The sequence below is a fragment of the Salmo trutta genome, chromosome 32, assembly GCF_901001165.1.
Source record: "Salmo trutta chromosome 32, fSalTru1.1, whole genome shotgun sequence".
NCBI classification, from domain to species: domain Eukaryota; kingdom Metazoa; phylum Chordata; class Actinopteri; order Salmoniformes; family Salmonidae; genus Salmo; species Salmo trutta.
In genome coordinates, this window is record NC_042988.1 from 10,255,834 (window position 1) to 10,277,718 (window position 21,885).

The 21,885-nt window shown below is 41.3% G+C and overlaps 2 protein-coding genes across 2 annotated transcripts; both read left to right on the forward strand.

Moving 5' to 3' along the window:
• The first annotated feature begins 1,825 nt into the window (after window positions 1–1,825).
• LOC115171032 (keratin, type I cytoskeletal 13) lies at window positions 1,826–4,359 on the forward strand. The gene is made up of 7 exons (XM_029727485.1): window positions 1,826–2,325; window positions 2,771–2,853; window positions 2,963–3,119; window positions 3,278–3,439; window positions 3,556–3,681; window positions 3,797–4,017; window positions 4,123–4,359. Exons 1-7 carry the CDS (start codon window positions 1,873–1,875, stop codon window positions 4,244–4,246), a joined length of 1,326 nt encoding a protein of 441 aa, XP_029583345.1. The 5' UTR covers window positions 1,826–1,872; the 3' UTR covers window positions 4,247–4,359.
• A 6,777-nt stretch (window positions 4,360–11,136) lies between these two features.
• Window positions 11,137–21,598, forward strand: LOC115171033 (keratin, type I cytoskeletal 50 kDa-like). Its single transcript, XM_029727486.1, has 8 exons — window positions 11,137–11,276; window positions 17,850–18,286; window positions 19,953–20,035; window positions 20,193–20,349; window positions 20,444–20,608; window positions 20,726–20,851; window positions 20,979–21,202; window positions 21,336–21,598. The coding sequence occupies exons 2-8, from the start codon at window positions 17,873–17,875 to the stop codon at window positions 21,424–21,426; spliced, it is 1,260 nt and encodes a 419-aa protein (XP_029583346.1). The 5' UTR covers window positions 11,137–11,276; window positions 17,850–17,872; the 3' UTR covers window positions 21,427–21,598.
• The last annotated feature ends 287 nt before the right edge of the window (window positions 21,599–21,885 follow it).

Consider the following 21,885-nt stretch of genomic DNA (forward strand, 5'->3'; position numbering starts at 1 on the left):
AATGTGAGTTTGGTGTTTGCACTGTTCTACCGTCAGTTACCATCAGACTCATTAAATGTTAGCCATGGTAAAGCCACACGATGCAGCGACAGAGGAAGCTTAGAGAGAGAAGACAGAGAAACGATTGTTTCAGTAGGACAAAGTGACAATTCTTTGGCTGAGAGGGATCCTGCTGGACGAATCGTAAAAGAGACTTTATTTACACATAACATTTAGAGAGGGTTTGTTAAAACGACCTCTACTGCGGATGATAAATGAAGAGGCCTGTATGGGGCTGGGGACCAATCTTGCGTGACCACAGGTTAGACTAGTTTTTGTACAAGCAGAAACCTGCAGTGGTCCACAAAGAAACTAATCAGATCAAGCCGTGAATGAGATATGGGTTCAATCAGTGTACATAGAATTATACAAGTGTTACGACAATTATATACAAACCCTGTAATCAAAGAGACTAAAGAATAATTATCCTGCGGTGACAAACATATTTTGATGTTTTTTTAATCAATGATAGCGACTTAATGGAGTCCTAAAGTGTTACTGTAGCTTGCTCAAAAGCAGGGCACAATGGAAAAATTCAAGATGGCAAGATAGGTAGAGGATGGCATGTACCGGTAAATAACATATTTACATGCCTGCATCATCGATGAATGAACATTTTTTAAGATCCATGTCATCCCCTTACGCAGAGATTCAGCAGCTGATGATGAGAACAGGCAAGTATCATCTTGTCTTACTTTTTTTTAGGTGAAAGGGCTTTATCTAAGTTTTGGCTTTGTTCCTCCCTCGCTAATGATTTCAGGTGCACTTGAGGCTGTTAGCAACTCAATATCGTTAGCTTATAACCACAAATGTAATGGTAGTATTTTAACTATAAACATGGTGAAAGGTAGCTCAGTAGCTCAAGGCTTGAGCTGTGGTATGTTTTCCTATTCAGACAGACACAGGTTACAACCAACAAATCAAAACGTATAAATGGCATTAATAAGACCCAATAGTGTGGCTTAATTTCATGCCAATTCTTAATAACTTATAGATCGATTATTAAGTGAGCGTAACAAAAACTCATGCTATCTTAGACTGGACCGGCTTTTGATTAATTTGTTTATTAGGGAAAAACACTAATTCAATTCAATCCATGCACTGTTATCATTGTTGATTCAAGATTATACAGCGCTTAAGTGTGATTCTGCAGGCAATGAATAGTGTGTGTTGTTGACCAAAGAACTGGTTTACTTCGTAATCCAGGTGTGCACATTGCAAAGCTGCTGCCAGAACATTTTGTGAATCCAGGGCACCACATTCCTTCATGGAAGGCTGAGTTGTAAGTAGTTGTTAAAAGTTTGCATGGAGATGGCCTTGACTCAATGAGCTATCTTTAGCCAGTCCACACACACTTCTCACCATTAGTGTCCTACTGCCACAGCTAGGATGCCGTGTGTAATCAGGGGGAAAGTTACTCTTTAACCAAGGCGCAAGTTCTAAATTGTGTTTTAAGTGAAATTATATTAAAGATGAACTTTCAATGGTTTAGTGTGTTTTAATCCTGACAGTACATTATTAAGCATGTGCTCTGCAGACTGATACTCTTTGACGAGCAGAATACATGACGACTGATAAGAAATGACATCTCAGAACACGCTGCCCTTTCCACACCCCCAAGCAATTGACAGATTGAGTCTGTCATGCCTGTGTGCGCGCGTTTGCTTTTTATGACTTAAATAGAAGACTTTGGGGAGGTGTTCCTCCCACGCCTTTTATTATCTTTTCCCTCCCACCTCTAACCCCCCCCCGTGAAGTTGTATAAAACAACCAGCCCTTTTCCTCCACTCTTCACTAAGTCCTCTCCAGCTAGAGCAGTAAGACTCAATCAACATGTCCTTCTCCAGCAGCAGCTTCATGTCCTCTGGTGGATCCATGAGGGGAGCACCTATGGGCTTCTCTCACCTCTCCATGTCTGGAGGCGGCAGCCGCATTGGTGGCATGAGGGCCGGCAGCGTGTACGGGGGTGCAGGTGGCTCTGGGGTCCGCATCTCCAGTTCCAGTGCATCCAGGTCCTTCTCTGCTGGTGGTGGTTTTGGCATGGGTGGTGGTGGAGGTGGCTTCAACCTGTCTGATGGCCTGGACCTGCACGTGTCTGCCAACGAGAAGGCCACCATGCAGAACCTGAACGACCGTCTGTCCTCCTACCTGGACAAGGTCCGCTCCCTGGAGACGGCCAACGCTGATCTGGAGCATAAGATCTGCATGTTCCTGGAGGCCAAGACCTCCCCCACTGGTCGTGACTACAGTGCCTTCCATCTCTCTATCACCGAACTCCAAGGCAAGGTATGTCAGTCAACTCGTTTACAACTACAGTACACCATTATGACTACTTTTACCACTTGTTTATAAAGGCTGGGTTTTACGGCCACTGATAGCTGTTACCTTACTATTGTGGAAGAGGAAGTGGAGTGCCAGTTACTCCAAGGCACAAAATAAACACCACTACTTAGTAAGCCTTCACCAGAAACCCGATAATGTCAAGGACAATATCATAAATCTAGTTCATGGCCATTACCGCGTTGATTATTCTTAAATGTAGCTTTATCATTAATACCATTGTGCACTGTGAATGCAGTGTATGTATCCCCAGGGTCATTGATCTCTGGTTCAATGTCAGACACACTAACACACCCAAAACTGCCTCAAAATCAGATCAAGTTTATAGCGCCATTCATTTAATCACTCCAGATAAAACTGTTAAACTCCAAAACTTAATTTTCTCTTTCAGATCCAGGATGCCACACGCATCAACAGTGGAATCTACCTCAGCATTGACAACGCCAAGCTGGCAGCAGATGACTTCAGGGTCAAGTGGGTGACATCATGAATGATCACAATAAATATGCATCAATCCATACTCTCTTCAATAGATAGAGTATATCTTTAGTCCAGTAAACAAAGCTGTTTTGATTTTGCTTAGGTATGAGAACGAGCTGTCCATGAGGCAGTCTGTGGAGGCCGACATCAGTGGCCTGAGGAGGGTGCTGGATGACCTGACCATGGCCAGATCTGACCTGGAGATGCAGATTGAGGGGCTGAGAGAGGAGTTGGTCTTCCTCAAGAAGAACCACGAGGAGGTGAGTCTGAGTGACTATAGATTTAGTCAAACAAAAGTAATTGCCAAGCTTCATGACTATTTGTCATCAGCTGATTGGGGGGGAAAAAATTCATCAATGTCATGCATAATGAGTAATGCATGACTGAGCTTGACCCAGACTATCCATGATTCCTTTAGGAGCTGTTGTCCATGCGTGCCCAGATGAGCGGCCAGGTCCATGTGGAGGTTGACGCTGCACCACAGGAAGACCTCAGCAAAGTCATGGCTGAGATTCGCGAACACTACGAGGCTGTCGCTGCCAAGAACAACAGAGAACTGGAGGGCTGGTTCCACGCCAAGGTAACACTGTTTCTCATTATAAAAATGATTCCATAATTTAGGTCCACGATATCCAAAATGTCCCATCAATTGAATTGTTCATGTAAAAACATTATTTTGGATGGTGTTTTCCACAGACCGAGGCGCTGAACAAGGAGGTCGCCATTAGCACAGAAGTTATCCAAACGTCCAGATCTGAAATCTCAGAAGTGAAACGTACGCTGCAGAGTCTTGAAATCGAACTGCAATCACAAATAAGCATGGTAAGACTGTTCAGAAATCAACCAAAATTATTTGGTTTCAATGTCTGCCACCCATCAATGAATTTGCTCTACTACTTCCTGATGTTTTGTTTTGCTCTTCATTTCTCTCCAATAGAAATCATCCATGGAACATACCCTTGCAGAGACAAAGAACAGATACTCCATGCAGCTGTCAGGTTATCAAATGCAGGTGACCAACTTGGAGGAACAGTTGGTTAATCTCAGGGCTCAGCTGGAACGACAAGGACACGAATACCGGATGCTGCTGGACATCAAGACCAGACTGGAGATGGAGATCGCCGAGTACAGGAGGCTGCTGGACGGAGAGGCTAACAGGTGAGCTTTGAGTCTCATGCCTCGTGTTTCAATTGGCATAGACATACAGTCAAAAATTGTCCACAGAATGATGGGACCTAACAGCATAGTTTTTTTGCTCTTCAGCATGTCATCCTCATCCTCGTCCACAACAACACGCAAGGTGGTGACTATTGTGGAGGAAATGGTGGACGGCAAGGTGGTCAGCTCCACCAGTTCCTCTGCTGGGACACTGGTTGACTCCCCATGAGAAACATCTTGAACCAGAAATGTCACAACAAAGAACACCATGTCTCTGATGACTGCTGTCAAACTTTCCCAAAGAGATTGAGAAATAAACGTGCTCTGAGCTGTTGAAACTGACTTTTTGTGTCTTGGCATTTACTTCACATCAACTCAATACACATTTCCTGAGCATTACCTGCTCATCTAACTCTGGTAGCCTTTCCTTTTGATGTCATGTTTAACACTGACAGTTAATTAGGCTATATGGCAAAATACACTTTCACTTGCAAAATAACATAAACTTGAAAAATGTCTGACCAAATACTGGAAACTCAGCAAGAGGATGTTGCATGCACAAAGTGAATACATAGTGGGTCAATTTCCGCAACAACTAAGAGTGTTGAAGCGCAAGGCTAAACTTCTCAGCTGTTTTGGTCCCGTAGCTACCACTTTGTAGCAGCGTGAAGTTCACCCGTGGACATGCGCAGATACTCTGTGTGACTGTATAAGAGCAAAGTATTGCATCACGCTCATCTCATTATCTACGGTGCTGTTTGTTGCAACATCATCTCGCTATCTTTACCTTTAATTGCACACACAATACATTTATTATAAGCTAAGCCCTTATCATAGGCTATTTAAGCCCTTTGTACCCTATAAAAGGCCTCACCCCATAAATGTACAATAATGATGTCTACACTGCAGTTAACAATGTAATATGTCTGCTTACACCATAATTAACCTTTTGGTGACATACTATAAAGTTATGGAACAGTAAATAAACTGATTATATCTGGTCAATTGAAAGTCAAACAAATACTGTAAATATAGTAATCAGTTGTTAAGTCTAATTGCAGTCTATTTGAAGATGACCTTTGTCCATTTAACCCAGCTGGCCATTTATTGGTGTGTGCATTCAACGACAAGTGTCAATTATTCATATAAGATCCCCATTTATCAGCTTTTCTCTTTCACTGTTGGATTAAACAATTAATACCACAAACAGTGTTTTGGAACTTCAGCCAACCCAGTAATCTGGGGATCCCTTGGCAGTCAGACAAAACAAACGAATGAAGCTTACCCAAGTGACAAAACAACGCACAAACTGTAACTTGTAAACAATGTTTCTCATGGAAAAACAAACAAAAGTAAAGACGAAAGAGACTATTACAGAGAACTATAAGACACACTGACCCATGTCAGTGGATAGCTTGATTTACGAGTCAACCGTCTGAAATACAAGTGTGGAAATCCACTCTCTGCAACAATCGCCAAAATCCGCTATCTGCAACAACTGACAAAATTCACTATCTGCAACAATCGCCAAAATCCACTATCTGCAACAACTGACAAAATTTGCTATCTGCAACAATCAATGAAATCCACTATCTGCAACAATTGACTTCTGGACTAACCAAAGTCAACATTGTAGTCGGGCTGTAAAATGTACACTATCGTTCAACAGTTTTTTTGTCCATTAAAATAACATCAAATTGATTAGAAATACAGTATCAACATTGTTAATGTTGTAAATGACTATTGTAGCTGGAAACTGACGATTTTTTATGGAATATCTACATAGGCGTACAGAGGCCCATTATCAGCAACCATCACTCCTGTGTTCCAATGGCATGTTGTGTTAGCTAATCCAAGTTTATCATTTTAAAAGGCTAATTGATCATTAGAAAACCCTTTTGCAATTATGTTAGCACAACTGAAAACCATTGTGCTGATTAAAGAAGCAATAAAACTGACCTTCTTTAGACTAGTTGAGTATTTGGAGCATCAGCATTTGTGGGTTCGATTACAGGCTCACTCAAAATGGCCAGAAACAAATAACTTTCTTCTGAAACTCGTCAGTCTATTCTTGTTCTGAGAAATTAAGACTATTCCATTAGAGAAATTGCCAAGAAACTGAAGATCTTGTACAACGCTGTGTACTACTCCCTTCACAGAACAGCGCAAACTGGTTCTAACCAGAATAGAAAGAGGAGTGGGAGGCCCCAGTGCACAACTGAGCAAGAGGACAAGTACACTAGAGAGTCTAGTTTGAGAAACAGACGCCTCACAAGTCCTCAACTGGCAGCTTCATTAAATAGTACCCGCAAAACACCAGTCTCAATGTCAACAGTGAAGAGGCGACTCCGGGATGCTGGCCTTCTAGGCAGAATTCTTCTGTTTACTGTCTGTGTTCTTTTGCCCATCTTAATCTTTTCTTTTTATTGGCCAGTCTGAGATATGGCTTTTTCTTTGCAACTCTACCTAGAAGGCCAGGCCTCCGTATGCCTATGTAGATATTCCATAAAAAATCTGCCGTTTCCAGCTATAATAGTAATTTACAACATTAACAATATCTACACTGTATTTCTGATTTATGTTATTTTAATGGACAAAAAATAAGCTTTTCTTTCAAAAACAAGGACATTTCTAAGTGACCCCAAACTTTTGAACGGTAGTGTAGGTTATAATCAGAATAATCAGTTAAATCCTAAAGGAAATAGCAACTTAAAGGTGTGGCCTAATGCTGGATTCTTCTGAAACTATAGGTGCAGTGTATGGACAAAGAATAAAAGCCAAGGCTCATGTTCCCTAAACAAGGACCAAACCCAGTGCACAGTTGGATCAGGTGTCAAACAACTCGCTTGAGGAAATATTTTTCAAGGCAAAGCAGCAGGACACACAACCAGTGTTCTACGGTTCACAATGTTCAGCGGTTGTTGCTCAGCAATGCTCTGCATTTCTTTTACCAATGGGGAAACTCTGCAATGGACTATGGTGGTCTCCTTGAAAGTAATATCTGCAAATTTGAGACAGTAAGCTTACTACCCAACAATAGCTGATGTACAAATAAAAAGAAATGAAATAAAGAGCAGTGATTTGGGGATTGCTGTTACTAGTGCTCTGTCACAAAATAGAACATTGTACAGAGCTGCTGCAGGGAACCTCAGTCTGCACTAGCTAGAATTTGGGTTGTGCCAATATGTATTTGGCAAATAAAAGGAATTACATCGGCAAATGACAGGAGTAGCAAGGAGTGGAATGTTAGCTAAAAAGACTGCCACCCAGACTAGGGTATACTACTATTTCTAGGCCCCTACCTACCTGCTTTATTGACATGTTTCTTATTTTTTCCCTGACTTACCGGTCTTGTGCTGTATGGATGGAATTTTCCACACATTCACCTGTGTATAAACCTCAAACCCCCCCTCTCCCTCCCTCATTGTCTGGCATAAAAGGAGCCGTGTCCAACCACTCTGCACTCATTCCCCTCCAGCCAGAGCAGTACGACAGCAGCCTCCGTCACCATGACCTCCTTCTCAAACCGCAGCTTTGTGGCCTCTGGTGGATCCATGAGAATGGGCTATCCTCGCTATTCCGGTGGTAGCATGGGAGGTGGACAGATCAGCGCCATTAGGGCCGGCAGCGTGTATGGGGATGCAGGTGGCTCCGGGGTGCGCATCTCCAATGCCTCTAACACTTGCTCTGCTGGTGGTGGTTTTGGCCTGGGTAGTGGGGCTGGTGGCTTCAACGTGTCTCACTCTGTCGATGTGAACGAGAACAAGAAAGCCACCATGCAGAACCTGAACGACCGTCTGTCCTCCTACCTGGACAAGGTCCGCTCCCTGGAGACGGCCAACGCTGATCTGGAGCATAAGATCTGCATGTTCCTGGAGGCCAGGACCAAGACAGAATTTCATGACTGGACTGCCTTCAAGGTTACCATCCATGAACTCCAAGACAGGGTAAGGCCACCAATTCCAGGCTTAGATACTATAAAATTAACATCTGGCAGAAAGCGCTATATAGCAAAGAAGTAACATTGTACATAGGAAGACAGATTAGTGTATAGTCTATATGAAAATGAGAGGTCAGTTTAAAGCAAATGCAAACGAAAAAATGTAATTCTGTTGACAGAGCAACGTAATGGTTTATTTATTTTTAAGGGTGTCGTTGTGGAGGGGTGCAGTCCGTTTTTTTTAGGAACGGGCAGTTTCTCAGATTTGACTACTTGTCCCAATAATGCTCAATGTTTGTGAAGATGAGCTGCATCAGCTGGAAGAGATTCCAGACAAAGTTTCCCGTAAGGAGTTTTTTTTTTCTTGTGTCTCGAGCCACACCCAAACAGAGCTCCGCAGAGTCAAAACGTTTTCACTAAGGATGAGGGGGTATTTAGAAAGGGATACTTCAATATTTAGCTGAAGAATAAATGTACGCTATATTTTAGTTCAGCTGTCAGTATGTGCATTATAGCTAGTTTTGCTATCATGCTTAAAATAAAAAAAATAAAAATGTATTTTGTCATTATCAGTTGCATGTAAGCAGATACATTTTTGTCCAGCGCAACCACAAAGCCTACATAGAAATGCCTCTTTCACAATAGATTTTTCCTATTTTTTGACCTATAGTGATCAACTTTCCATCAGATGACCGCAGCTATTTTGAACCGCCATTTTGCCCTCTGCTGTCTTCTGTTCCATTGTGGAGCTTTCACTGTGGTGTATTTACAGAGCTCTGTTCTCCTAACGTTGGATACACACCACTACACCCACTACACACTGCCAAACAATGCTTCTGGTCCACAGAAGACTTTCTATGTGAAATCTGATCTCAGTAATCCACCCATAAAATCGGAGACATACCTCTGTGCCCTCTTTCAGATCGTTGATGCCACTCATTTGAACGGAGGAATCAACCTGGCCATTGACAACGCTAAGCTGGCCACAGATGACTTTCAAGCGAAGTGAGTCTGAGGATAACTGACACAGAACAACCACAGGGTGGGACTAAAAGACATTTCATGTTGTGCCTAGATAGATTATTCTCAAAATGTGTTAAACAATAATGTTGAAATCAATCACTAATTTAGACAATAAACATACAGTGCATATGGCAGAAAAATATAATCTTTGCTTGCATAAATGATCAGTAAGATAAAATAGCTGACATGAAAAAAAGTTAGAACTAAGAACCTTGTTGATGCATTGATGTTACAAAGGTATGAGAATGAGCTGGCTAGGAGGCAGGCTGTGGAGGCCGACATCAATGGGCTGAGGAGGGTGCTGGACGAGCTGACCTTGGCCAGATCTAACCTAGAGATGCAGATTGAGGGGCTGAGAGAGGAGTTGACCCACCTCAAGATGAACCACGAGGAGGTGGGTTTGACATAGACCTCAAGCAGAGGCTATGGGGTGAACGTTGCTATGATTCAACATTAGGCTACTATGTGATGATGAGGCACAGGTTTGAATATTGACCAGATATATGTTAATGCTTTCTTCCCAGGACCTCTTGGCCATGCATAATCAGATGAGCGGCCAGGTCAACGTGGAGGTGGACGCTGCACCACAGGAAGACCTCCCCAAAGTCATGGCTGAAATCCGCAACCACTACGAGGCCGTCGCTAACAAGAACTGTAAAGATCTGGAGGGCTGGTTCAATGCCAAGGTTATACTGCATCCTTTCTTTCTAGCCAATGACATGTTTATGTTTTCCAGTTATAGTCTTCAGTGAATGTAATCAGTAATGACCCCCTACAGTCTGCTGTCTTTCATTCACAGTCAGAAGAAATCAACAATGTCGTGGCAGTCAGCACAGAGAGCCTCCAATCATCCAGATCTGAAATCACTGAAGTTAAGCGCACGCTGCAAAGTCTAGAAATCGAACTCCAATCCCAACTCAGCATGGTGAGATAAACAAAAAATACAAAGTTGAAAAATTGTCTACCTATGCACTTACATCCAGTCGTCTATAAAAGCCTCTCTCTATCTCTCTTTCTTTCTTTCTTACTTATTCCTGTCAGAAAGCATCCCTGGAAGGCACCCTGGCTGATACACAGAGCCGCTATGCCAATATGCTAGCCGGCTACCAGAGGCAGGTGACCAGCCTGGAGGACCAGCTTGGTCATCTTCGTGCTGACCTGGACCGCCAGGGCCAACAGTACAGAATGCTACTGGACATCAAGACCAGGTTGGAGATGGAGATCGCTGAGTACAGGAGGCTGCTGGATGGAGAGTTTTCCAGGTGAGCCTGGATCTTTACATAAATCATAGAAAAACTATGGTCTTGAAATGTGTGTGGCAAAAATAATTGAGCCAAAGTAGGCCTTCCTAACAATATTGTCTCTGCCTCCACAGTCCCTCAACCGCCACCACCACTAATACCTTTTTGCAGAAGGTGGTGACCTATGTGCAGGAGATTGTTGACGGCGAGGTGGTCAGCACCAACTCAGACGCTGTGCAAGAGATCGTGGATGAGGATAAATCTTGAATTGGGAGCCACACAGAACAGAACACAAACCCTCTGATGCCTGCTGTCCACCTTGCTCAGAGCGATTAAGAAATAAAAGTGATTCGAGGTGATGAAACTACATTTTTGTCTCTTGCGCTTTTTTATTTAAAAAAATGCTTACATCAAAACTGTTTCCTATAAAGTAGTGACAATTTTAACAGCTGTGGTTGCCATCGAGATGGTCAATACCAATTCTAAAATGTCACCACGTTTCTTGCCCTTGGTACATTTTTTATAATTTACTGTTATTGAAGGCCCATTTACTGTTATTGAAGGCCCGCAATCAAAATGCGATGTTCCGGTGTTTTATATATATTTCCACACTATGAGTTTGGAATAATACTGTAAAATTGTGAAAATGATTTTAATGGCTTTTTAATGTAAGAGCTGTTTGAAAAGACTGCCTGAAATGTCAGCCTGTTTTAGTGGAAAGGAGTTTTGGCCTACCTGGTGACAGCACTAATAATTAATCATTAGGTTAATAAGAAAGAGAGTTCCAAATCTCTCTGCCAATAACATTTAGTTTCAGTTTTCCACTCCCCACTCAGACCACTCCCAGACAGTCTAGCAAAATGTTTGTTTCTTTTGGACAATTTGAATTGAAAACAATCACAGTAAGGTACTTAATTGTTAACCAGAAATTATTTGACAGTGATTTAAAAACAGCTATATTGGACCTTTAATGCAATCTCAGCCATCCTGTCATAGAGCAACCAGGGAGCATCGCAAATAGCCAGGACGGCAGCCAGGCAGCCAGAATAAGTAAGGTAACAAGTAAATCTTCAGTTTAGTAAGAAAATATGTATGGTCCTGTAAGTGAGTTTGGCACATGCCACAGACTTCCTGTACTGCATGCTGCAGACAACCGATTTGGAATTTAAAACATTATTTTTTTTATCAATAGTTCAGTTCACAATTACACATTTTGCTTTATTTGACAAACATGCAGTTCCAACAAAAGTTACAATTATATATATGAATTAAAATATTTTGGGAATTATGCCATAAACCAATAAATTCATTTCTGTGAAATCTCTTTTCAAAAACAGCACTGAAATTACCACATTAAAATATTCATAAGACTAGCATAGGGATATTTTTAAATAGAAACCTCTCATATTACAATGTCCCAAAAAAAATGTTGATTGTTTGGAGGTGTACAATCAACCGACAGTAAATATAATTTGGAGAGTGTTACAGTGGACTGGTCAAGAACATTCTAAATTCTAGTTTCTCTACTACATTATTGAATTTTCAGGCTTTCTTCAACATGTTATTTGGTAAATATCCAGTTGTGTAAAAATACTTAAGAAAAAATACTTTGAAGTACCACTTAAGTAGTTTTTTGAGGTACCGGTACTTCACTTTACAACTTAGATTTCTATCAACTTTGACTTTTACTCTACCACATTCCTAAAGAAAATAATGTACTTTTTACTCCATATATGTTCCCTGCTAAAGTACTTAGCAGGACAGGAAAATTGCCCAATTCACACACTTATCAATATAACATCCCTGGTCATCCCTACTGCCTCTGATTTGACTGACTCACTAAACACAAATGGTTTGTTTGTAAATTATGTCTTAGTGTGCCTCTGGCTATCTGTGAAACACAACAGGAAAATCGTGCCATCTGGTTCACTTAATATAAGGAATTTGAAATGATTTATACTTTTACTTTTGATACTTAAGTATATTTTTGCAATTACATTTACTTTTGATACTTAAGTATATTTTAAACCAAATACTTTTAGACTTTTATTCAAGTAGTATTTTACTGGATGACCCATTTTCTATTAAGGTATCCTTAATTTGACTGAAGTACGACGATTGGGTACTTTTTCCATCACTGTAAATATCATTGATTGAACATCTTGATATATACATTAGGCCTAAGGCTATATGTTGAGACAGGTAAAACAAGTGCAACAGAGTGCAAATACTTACAGTCTGTTCTTACAGTACCAGTCCAAAGTTTGGACACACTTACTCATTCAAGGGTTTTTCTACATTGTAGAATAACACTGAAGAGATAAAAACTATGAAATAACACATATGGAATCATGTAGTAAACAAAAAAGGGTTAAATAAATCAAAATGTATTTTAGATTTTAGATTCTTCAGAGTAGCCACCCTTTGCCCCTTGATGACTCTTGGCATTCTCTCAACCAGCTTCATGAGGTAGTCACCTGGAATGCTTTTCCAACAGTCTTGAAGGAGTTCCCACATACGCTGAGCACTTGTTGGCTGCTTTTCCTTCATTCTGTGGTCCAACTCATCCCAAACCATCTCAATTGGGTTGAGGTTGGGTGATTGTGGAGGCCAGGTCACCTGATGCAACAATCCATCACTCTACTTCTGGGTCAAATAGCCCTTACACAGCCTGGTGGTATGCTTTGGGTCATTGTCCTGTTGAAAAACAAATGATCGTCCCACTAAGCGCAAACCAGATGGAATGACGTATCACTGCAGAATGCTGTGGTAGCCATGCTGGTTAAGTGTACCTTGAATTCTAAATAAATCACTGACAGTGTCACCAGGAAAGCACCCTCACACCTCCTCCACCATGCTTCACGGTGGGAACCACACATGCGGAGATCATTCATTCACCTACTCTGCGTCTCACAAAGACACGGTGGTTGGAACCAAAAATCTCAAATTTGGACTCATCAGACCAAAGGAGAGATTTCCAACGGTCTAATATCCATTGCTCGTATTTCTTGGCCCAAGGAAGTCTCTTCTTATTATTGGTGTCCTTTGGTAGTGGTTTCCTTGCAGCAATTAAACCATGAAGGCCTGATTCATGTAGTGTCCTCTGAACAGTTGATTTTGAAATGTGTCTGTTACTTGAACATGACTTTTTGGCTATTCAACACCCTAAAATTGCCACTTTCTATACTTTGCCGAAATTACACAAGAATGTTACAAAACCTCCAGGGCGCCTTATTGTAGCGGGCATTGATGCAGTAACGGCCCCTCTATCTACCTTTGTTCACTTTTTTATTAGACCATTCGCAGAACAGCTCCCCTCCTTTGTAAAGGACACCAGCAGTATGATCTCAGAACAGCTCCCCTCCTTTGTAAAGGACACCAGCAGTATGGTCGCAGAACAGCTCCCCTCCTTTGTAAAGGACACCAGCAGTATGATCTCTATCATTGAATCTCTCAATCTTCTCCCTGAGAACACCTTGTTAGTTACTTTTGATGTTGAGTCGTTATACAGTAATATTCCACACGAGGGTGGTATTGAAGCTATGGAACATTTTCTTCTGCAACATGACCCTAATGAACTACCTTCCAGTGCCTGTATTATAACATTGGCTGAAATAGTACTCACACATAACTATTTCATGTTTCTAAATTATTTCTTTATTCAGACGAAGGGTACTGCTATGGGATCCCCCATGGCTCCTAACTATGCTAATTTGTATGTGGGTTACATGGAGAAACAGTCTATTTTCAATCCTCTCAAAAATGTTTTCTTGCCTTACATCATTATTTGGAAACGGTATATTGATGATATTTTTGTTCTATGGAGGGGTGATGCAAAACAGCTCCAGGCATTCCATGCTTTTCTTAACTCCTGTTCTGAACATTTGAGATTTACTATGCAATCTGATACACGTCAAATCAGTTTTCTTGATCTTCTGATCTTGTGTGAAAATAATGTTCTATACACTGATCTTTACAGGAAACCTACTGATCTTAACAGTTTGTTGAGGGCTGACAGTTGTCACCCACTTCCCTTGAAAAAATTTTGCCCTACAGCCAATTCTGTCGAATCAAAAGCATTAGCAAAAAACAATCAGATTTCGACAGAAATATGGCTGAGACGCAAAGAAAGTTCAAGGAGAGGGGGTACAAAAATGATTACCATTGATAAAATTCAAAACAAAACGAGACATGACCTTTTTCAAGGTCAGTCTCGCAAAAAGACGCATTCTTGCGTTCTAACTACCCGCTATTCAAAGTGCTCTGAACAAATTAAGGGAATCGTTCACAAACACTGGCACATTCTAAAATACGATGATAGTCTCGGTAATGTGTTTTCGGACCTTCCCTTGGTTGTATTCTCGCGGGGCAGAAATCTCAGAGACCAATTGGTACACTCTGACTTACCACCCCAAGATATTCCTGAACAACGTCTATTTGCGCCCCTACTGGATGGAAATTACAAGTGTAATGGCTGTGCTCAATGCAATGGCACTTATAAATGTAGATCCTTCAAACACCCACAAACAGGGAAATCGATCCCAATCAAAGGTGTTATTACATGCTCCACTAAGGCAGTTATTTATCTTATGACTTGTCCTTGTGGAAAAAATTATGTGGGTAAAACAAAGCGTGAATTAAAAGTACGTATCTCAGAGCATCGTAGCACCATTAGGTGCAAAAACTTGACTTACCCAGTTGGGGCCCACGTTTTGGAAGCAAACCATCCGATTTCGTCTCTGCGTTATATTGGCATTGAACATGTCACCCTCCCTAGGAGAGGAAGTGACCTTGATCATTTATTGTTGAAACGAGAAGCTGCCTGGATCTTTAACTTAAAGACCCTTGCACCCTTCGGTCTCAACATAGACTTTGATCTTAAGCCATTCTTGTGATTATTGTGACTTTGTCATTGTAATTGTTTGTAAGCTTGTGTAGTCTAAAATGAATCTATGATCGTATGCTATCCATTAGTTTTTTTGTATGGTGTTCTTTGTATGCCATTTTTATATTTGAGAATTAACCAATGACATTACGCCAAACTTGGCCATGATTACAGACACCTGTGTGTCTTTTGACACTATATAAACGAGTCACCATGAAGGCTGTCGAAACGTTGGATATAAAAATGTTGCATCTGAGCTCCTAGAGTGTGCGGCTCTCCTTTATTTTCAAGCTTTCTACTCCGCTAGCCAGCACCTCGCCTTAATAGGTGTGCGTTTCTTTTTCTTCTAACTTGAACTCTGCGAAACATTTATTTGGGCTGCAATCTGAGGTGCAGTTAATTGACTATTTCTGAGGCTGGTAACACTAATGAACTTATCTTCTGCAGCAGAGGTAACTCTGGGTCTTCCTTTCCTGTGGCGGTTCTCACGAGAGCCAGTTTCATCATAGCGCTTGATGGTTTTTGCGACTGCACTTGAAGAAACTTTCAAAGTTCTTGACATTTTACGGATTGACTGACCTTCATGTCTTAAAGTAATGATGGACTGTCATTTCTATTTGCTTATTTGAGCTGTTCTTGCCATAATATAGACTTGGCCTTTTCCAAATAAGGCTATCTTCTGTATGCCACCCTACCTTGTCACAACACAACTGATTGGCTCAAACGCATTAAAAAGGAAAGAAAAGGCTACTTTGAAGAATCTCCCATATAAAATATATTTTGATTTGTTTAACACTTTTTTGGTTTCTACATGATTCCATGTGTGTTTTTCATAGTTTTGATGTCTTCACTATTATTCTACAATGTAGAAAATAATAAAAATAAAGAAAACCCCAGGAATGAGTTGGTGTGTCCAAACTTTTGACTGGTACTGTCTGTATATATGTAAAGTAAAGTACGCATGGTGTGTATTCAGGGCTCTAAATTGTGACCATTTTGGTCGCATATGCTCCTAAATACAATATTTTACTATGCAACCTGGAATGTTAAGTTGGGAGCACTAGTGCTCTATCCCAGGTAATCATTTTAGTAATCAATTTAAATGAAAAAAAATGTAATGTGAAAAATAACAAATAATTAAGGAGCAACAATAAAATAACAGTAGTGAGACTATATACAGGGGGTACAGGTACAGAATCAATGTGCGGGGGCACCGGTTAGTCGAGGTAATGGAGGTAATAGGTACATTTAGGTAGAGGTATAGTGACTTTTCATGGGTAATAAACAGAGTAGCAGCAGCGTAAAATGGGGGTGGGGGAGGGGACAATGCAAATAGACTGGGTAGCCATTTGATTAGCTGTTTAGGAGTCTTATGGCTTGGGGGTAGAAGCTGTTAAGAAGCCTCTTGGACCTAGACTTGGTGCTCCGGTACCACTTGCCGTGTGGTAGCAGAGAGAACAGTCTATGACTAGGGTGGCTGGAGTCTTTGGCAATTTTTTGGGCCTTCCTCTGACAGCACCTGGTATAAAAGTCCTGGATGGCAGATTGATTAATGATTATGCTTCTCTGTACCGCAGCCTCTGAGTGCCATAGAGAAAACACTGAGGATATATTCGTGACCACCATGGTTGAACCATTACTTCAAAGAAAACGTCTTGTTTCTAGCCCATACCGTTAAAACTTTATGGCCGTATTACCGCCGCGATGTTTTTTTCTTTCTGTCGTGGATTGACCAGACTGCATTTTACAGACAGTATATAAATCATGTCACAGCCGTTCTGAAACTACTTGCGGGCCGCTAACTACTTGTAAATAACCTTGTTGTTATCATGTTATATCATTAGCTAGATTGCTAGCTAACAACCTGCCAACTTTACCAGTAGTAAGCAAACATTTGGTGGCACAGAAAGAAAGGAAAAGGGATAATTCTTCATTAATCCCACACCAGTGCTACCAATGAAAAAATGTTAATTTAGAATCCTGTGTGTGTTTAATGTTTGTTGACAGTTTTATACCTCAAAGTACGACTTCTGTGTTACTTTTGCCGAAGAAAATGTCCACAATATAATTTTTTAGCATTTGGATTAAGTGCTGCGCCGTCAATTCAAAATATTTTAATCAATTATGTGCACTGGAATGGCTGTTAAGTAAGCAGAAGACATTAATCATAGTATTTTAAGAACACATTCAAGCTTCATGTGCCTTTCTGATTTTGGCTTGAACAATGTTCAGTAACATCAATATTTCTTACAAAAATGATCTAGATCACTCAAGGGAGTATTGCACAGAGCTGGTGGAGTATTGTGAATTGACCTTTGGGGGACATTAGAGGCCCTAAAGGGCACAAAAGGTGGACTGGTCTCAAATCACATTGTCGCTTAACCTGTCTATCAAGAGAAAGATGTCCAGACTCACCCAGATACAGTACATCCCCCCAAGTTCTCTTAAGATAAGTAGCCTACTACCTGCAAAAAACAATAGTACCTGTTTTGCCAAAGATGCAAGTCCTAAGAAAGTCATGATTTTGTTGTGAAACAGGTTAGAATTTAGATTCCACAGATCTTGTATTGCCTCTCCTCCCTGCCCATACCTGATTAGTGAGCCTTTTCATTTGTTTTCGTTAGCTTTTGGCTAAGGGTGGAGTGATTTCACAGTATGTCATCTGAGTAGAGCCCCCTCTCCTCTCCCTCATAAAAAGGCCTGTGTCCAATGACTCTTCACTCACTCACTCTTCTCTACTCAGACCAGACAGCAACTTCCGCCACCATGACCTCCTTGTCCAGCAACAGCTTCATGTCCTCTGCATCTATGGGCTCCTTTCGCCACATGTCCATGTCTAGTGGAGGTAGACACATCAGCGCCATGAGGGGCGGCAGCGTGTACGGGGGTGCCGGTGGGTCCGGGGTGCGCATCTCCAGTGCCTCCAGCACCTTCTCTGCTGGCAGTGAGGCTGGTGGTAGCTCCAGCCTGGCCGACGCTGTCCACCTGAACGAAAACAAGAAAGCCACCATGCAGAACCTGAACGATCGTCTGTCCTCCTACCTGAACAAGGTCCGCTCCCTGGAGAAGGCCAACGCTGATCTGGAGGTGAAGATCCACCAGTCCCTGGAGAAAAAAGCCATACCTGAGGCTCATGACTGCACTGCCTTCAAAGTCATCATCAGCAAACTCCAAAACCAGGTAAGTCCCCCAAACAATCCTCTGCTAAACAGGTAGCTTCTATTGAACAGAGTCAGACTGTTGTCAAGGGAATGGTAGAGGGAATGTGGAAGAGGTTTAGAAAAATGGGCCTTAGTGTCAGTATAATGGTGTGAGCGTCGTCATGCCCTCTGTGCTCCCCTTAGATACAAAATAATAAACATTCAGAAAAGACTGTTGCTTGGATACATACATTTGTTTTTAATCAATTTGAATAGTGTTCATTGACATCAATGGATAAACTTAAAGCCATTTTATGCACAAAATGAAGCACAACGTTTATATACTTCCAACTGTTGGATTAGACCCCTCAGTAAGATAAAGCTGAGTGGGTATTTTTGCATCAACAGTTTTTTTCTGTTTCCACTCACTCTGAGCCACATCCAAACCACAGGAGGTTGGTGGCAACTTAATTAGGGAGAACGGACTCATGTTACTGGAGTGGAATGGTATCAAATACATCAAACACAAGGTTTCCAATGCCAGTATTATGAGCATCAAGCCTCCTGTGATCCAAACTGAGTTTCCCTGAGGCCTATAGACTTATGTTAAAAAGGGGTTATTTGGTAAGGCATGCTTCTTTTCTTCATTTTTGGACAAATACTTAAACATCTCTAGGAATTCACCTACATTTTTTATTTAGGAAAGCTATTCCCAAGTATTTCCACTCATGAATAGAGAGACATACAGTATGTGATCATGTACCAATGTAATCAAGGTTTGAAATGGTTATGTTTTTGTCAAATACAATATCTGTTTGGATTTCTTGCGTCAATTTGCAGAGTTAAATGATTTAAAATTATGTTCCAGCCCTCCGACCATCCGCTCAAGAAAAAAATTGGCCCTGCCTTAGGGGGTAATATATGCTTGGTTCTCATTCTGTGTTGTTAAACTTTTGAAAATGATCCAAATGACGCCAGGCACTGTAAAACAAGAGTGAAGACAGGCTACCTGAACCTGTTTCATGTCAAATTGAATGAGTTCTCTCTTTTTGCATCCCATGCAACCCATATTAGCTGTCACGTCCTGGCCAGTATATAAGGTTAATTGTTTTGTAGTTTGGTCAGGGCGTGACAGAGGGTATTTGTTTTATGTGGTTCAGGGTGGTGTGTTTGGTTTAAGGGTGTTTGATTTAGTATTTCCGGGGTTTTGGTTTATAGTCTATGTGTATATATTTCTATGTCTAGTCTGGTGAGTGTGTTTCTATGTTTATTAATTGGGGTTGGGACTCTCAGTTGAAGGCAGGTGTTGTCTATCTGCCTTTGATTGAGAGTCCCATAATTAAGGGTGTGTTTGTGATTGGTGGGTGATTGTTCTGTGTTCAGCCCTAGGCTTTGCCAGACTGTTTGTTGGTTGTTCGTTCATTCTCGTGGTTTGTTATTTTGGAAAGTTAATAAATCTCAAAATGAGCATACACGTACCTGCTGCATTTTGGTCCTCATTCACCGACGACAACCGTGACATTAGCAGATTTCAAAATAGTTTGTTTCTTTTACAGTAGGTTTGTGTAACTCTCTGTACAGTTGTGATCCAGATTACATTTCTTGCCAATTATTCTTTCAATTTATCCCAACATTTGTGATTGGCATTGTACCCGTCTTCTTTCTATTACATTGTGACAGTGACATTCCTCTGTGCCCCCTTTCAGATCTTTGATGCCACTCATATGAATGGAGGATTCTACCTGGCCATTGACAATGCTAAGCTGGCAGCAGATGACTTTCAAGTCAAGTGAGTGTGAGAATGACTGTGGTATAGCTGTATAATACATCAGCAACTATCCATTAATGCAACCTCTATGAAAATGGGGAAAAAAGTGTGGTACATGAAGTATAGTACAGATGTTGCCAAACAAAAGGCAACCTGTTGGTGTTTTGATGTTGCACAGGTATGAGAATGAGCTGGCTATGACGCAATGTGTGGAGGCTGATATTGCTGGGCTGAGGCGGGTGAGGGACGAGCTGACCATTGTAGGATCCAACCTGGAGATGGCGGTTGAGGAGCTGAAGGAGGAGTTGGTCCACCTCAAGAAGAACCACAAGGAGGTGCGCCTGAATGATTGTACTAAGTACCAAGTCATTAAAGCTTCTAAGATGGGGGGGAAGGTTGACACTTGGTCTTCTGTTATTTCTTCTTCAGGAGGTCAAGACCCTTCAGGCACAGGTGGGTAGTCAGACGGTCAACGTGGAGGTTGATGCTGCACCACAGGAAGACCTCACCAAAGTCATGGCTGAGATCCGTGAGCAGTACAATGCTGTTGCTGCCAAGAACCACAAAGAACTAGAGAGCTGGTTCAATGCAAAGGTACAATTCCAGAGCTTTTATTTTTGACCAATCATATGAGAATTTTTTTTAAGTAATTGTTTTGAATTTTTCTTCAGTGAATTTGATAGCTAACTATGCCCTTTCTGTCCTTTACAGACAGAAGAAATCCAGACAACTGTCGCCTGCAGCACAGAGACCGTCCAATCATCCCAATCTAAAATCACTGAAGTTAAATGCATAATGCAAAGTCTAGAAATCAAATTCCAATCTGAACTCAGCATGGTGAGATTAACTACAAACACCAAGTTGAAAACAATATGTCCTCTGTATTTAGGTTTATTAACCACCCATCTTCTACAGTATGTCACAGCTCCTATTCATTTCTCTTTCCCCTATTCTTGTCTAATAGAAAGCATCCCTGGAGGGCACCCTGGCTGACACACAGAACCGCTATGCCAATATGCTATTGAGTTATCAGATGCAGGTGACCAGCTTAGAGGGCCATCTTGGTCAGATACGTGGTGACTTGGAGCGCCAGGGCCAGGAATACCAGATTCTGCTGGACATCAAGACCAGGCTGGAGATGGAGATCACTGAGTACAGGAGACTGCTGGACGGAGAAATGACAAGCAGGTGAGCCTGGGCTTCTACACCTCATCCCGCACAAATATTCCAAAGTATTAAAATCAATTGAAATAAAAATTGTATGGCAAAAACAATTGAGCCAAAGTAAGTCTTCCTGACAATGTTGTCTCCCACTTTGCAGTGTCTCAACAGCCACCAAAACACACAAGGTGGTGACTATCGTCATGGAACGTGTTGACGGCAAGGTGATCAGTGAGACCAAGACCAAGTGAGACACATCTTAAAACGGGGACTTCACAGAACAGAACACGATCCCTCTGATGCCTACTGTCAACCTTTCTCAGAAGCTGTGATTCAATTGGGTTGTGTGAACTTGTATCTTGAGATTTATATAAGCCCTCTGATACCTTCAGAGAGATTCGTCAATAAAACTAAGCCCTAAAACTTTTGTTTCATTTTGGTTTTGATTTGACGGAATAATTTTATAAAATCAAAGCTATCGACAACATAGTTGTGGCAATTAGGCCAAGATTGATTCTATTGCTGTTTTGAATAGTTGAGTAGGCTGTATCATGATCTCTATTGAAAAAAGTATTATTTTGATACAGCACTCTCCCCTGTAGAGTTAGGCTATACCAAACAGATGAGCCTAGATCCTAACATAATATGCACTAACATAATTGATCAAGTCGATTTCACTGAAAATGGCAAAGGTCTACACCAGAGGAGGC

Excerpts from the sequence above, each read along its gene's own strand:
- LOC115171032 (XM_029727485.1), top strand. The coding sequence starts at position 1,873 with ATGTCCTTCTCCAGCAGCAGCTTCATGTCCTCTGGTGGATCCATGAGG. Across the intron at positions 3,120-3,277 it reads TCAAGAAGAACCACGAGGAG|GAGCTGTTGTCCATGCGTGC; the intron begins GTGAGTCTGAGT and ends TGATTCCTTTAG. Across the intron at positions 3,682-3,796 it reads TGCAATCACAAATAAGCATG|AAATCATCCATGGAACATAC; the intron begins GTAAGACTGTTC and ends TCTCTCCAATAG.
- LOC115171033 (XM_029727486.1), top strand. The coding sequence starts at position 17,873 with ATGACCTCCTTGTCCAGCAACAGCTTCATGTCCTCTGCATCTATGGGC. Across the intron at positions 18,287-19,952 it reads TCAGCAAACTCCAAAACCAG|ATCTTTGATGCCACTCATAT; the intron begins GTAAGTCCCCCA and ends GCCCCCTTTCAG. Across the intron at positions 20,350-20,443 it reads TCAAGAAGAACCACAAGGAG|GAGGTCAAGACCCTTCAGGC; the intron begins GTGCGCCTGAAT and ends TTTCTTCTTCAG.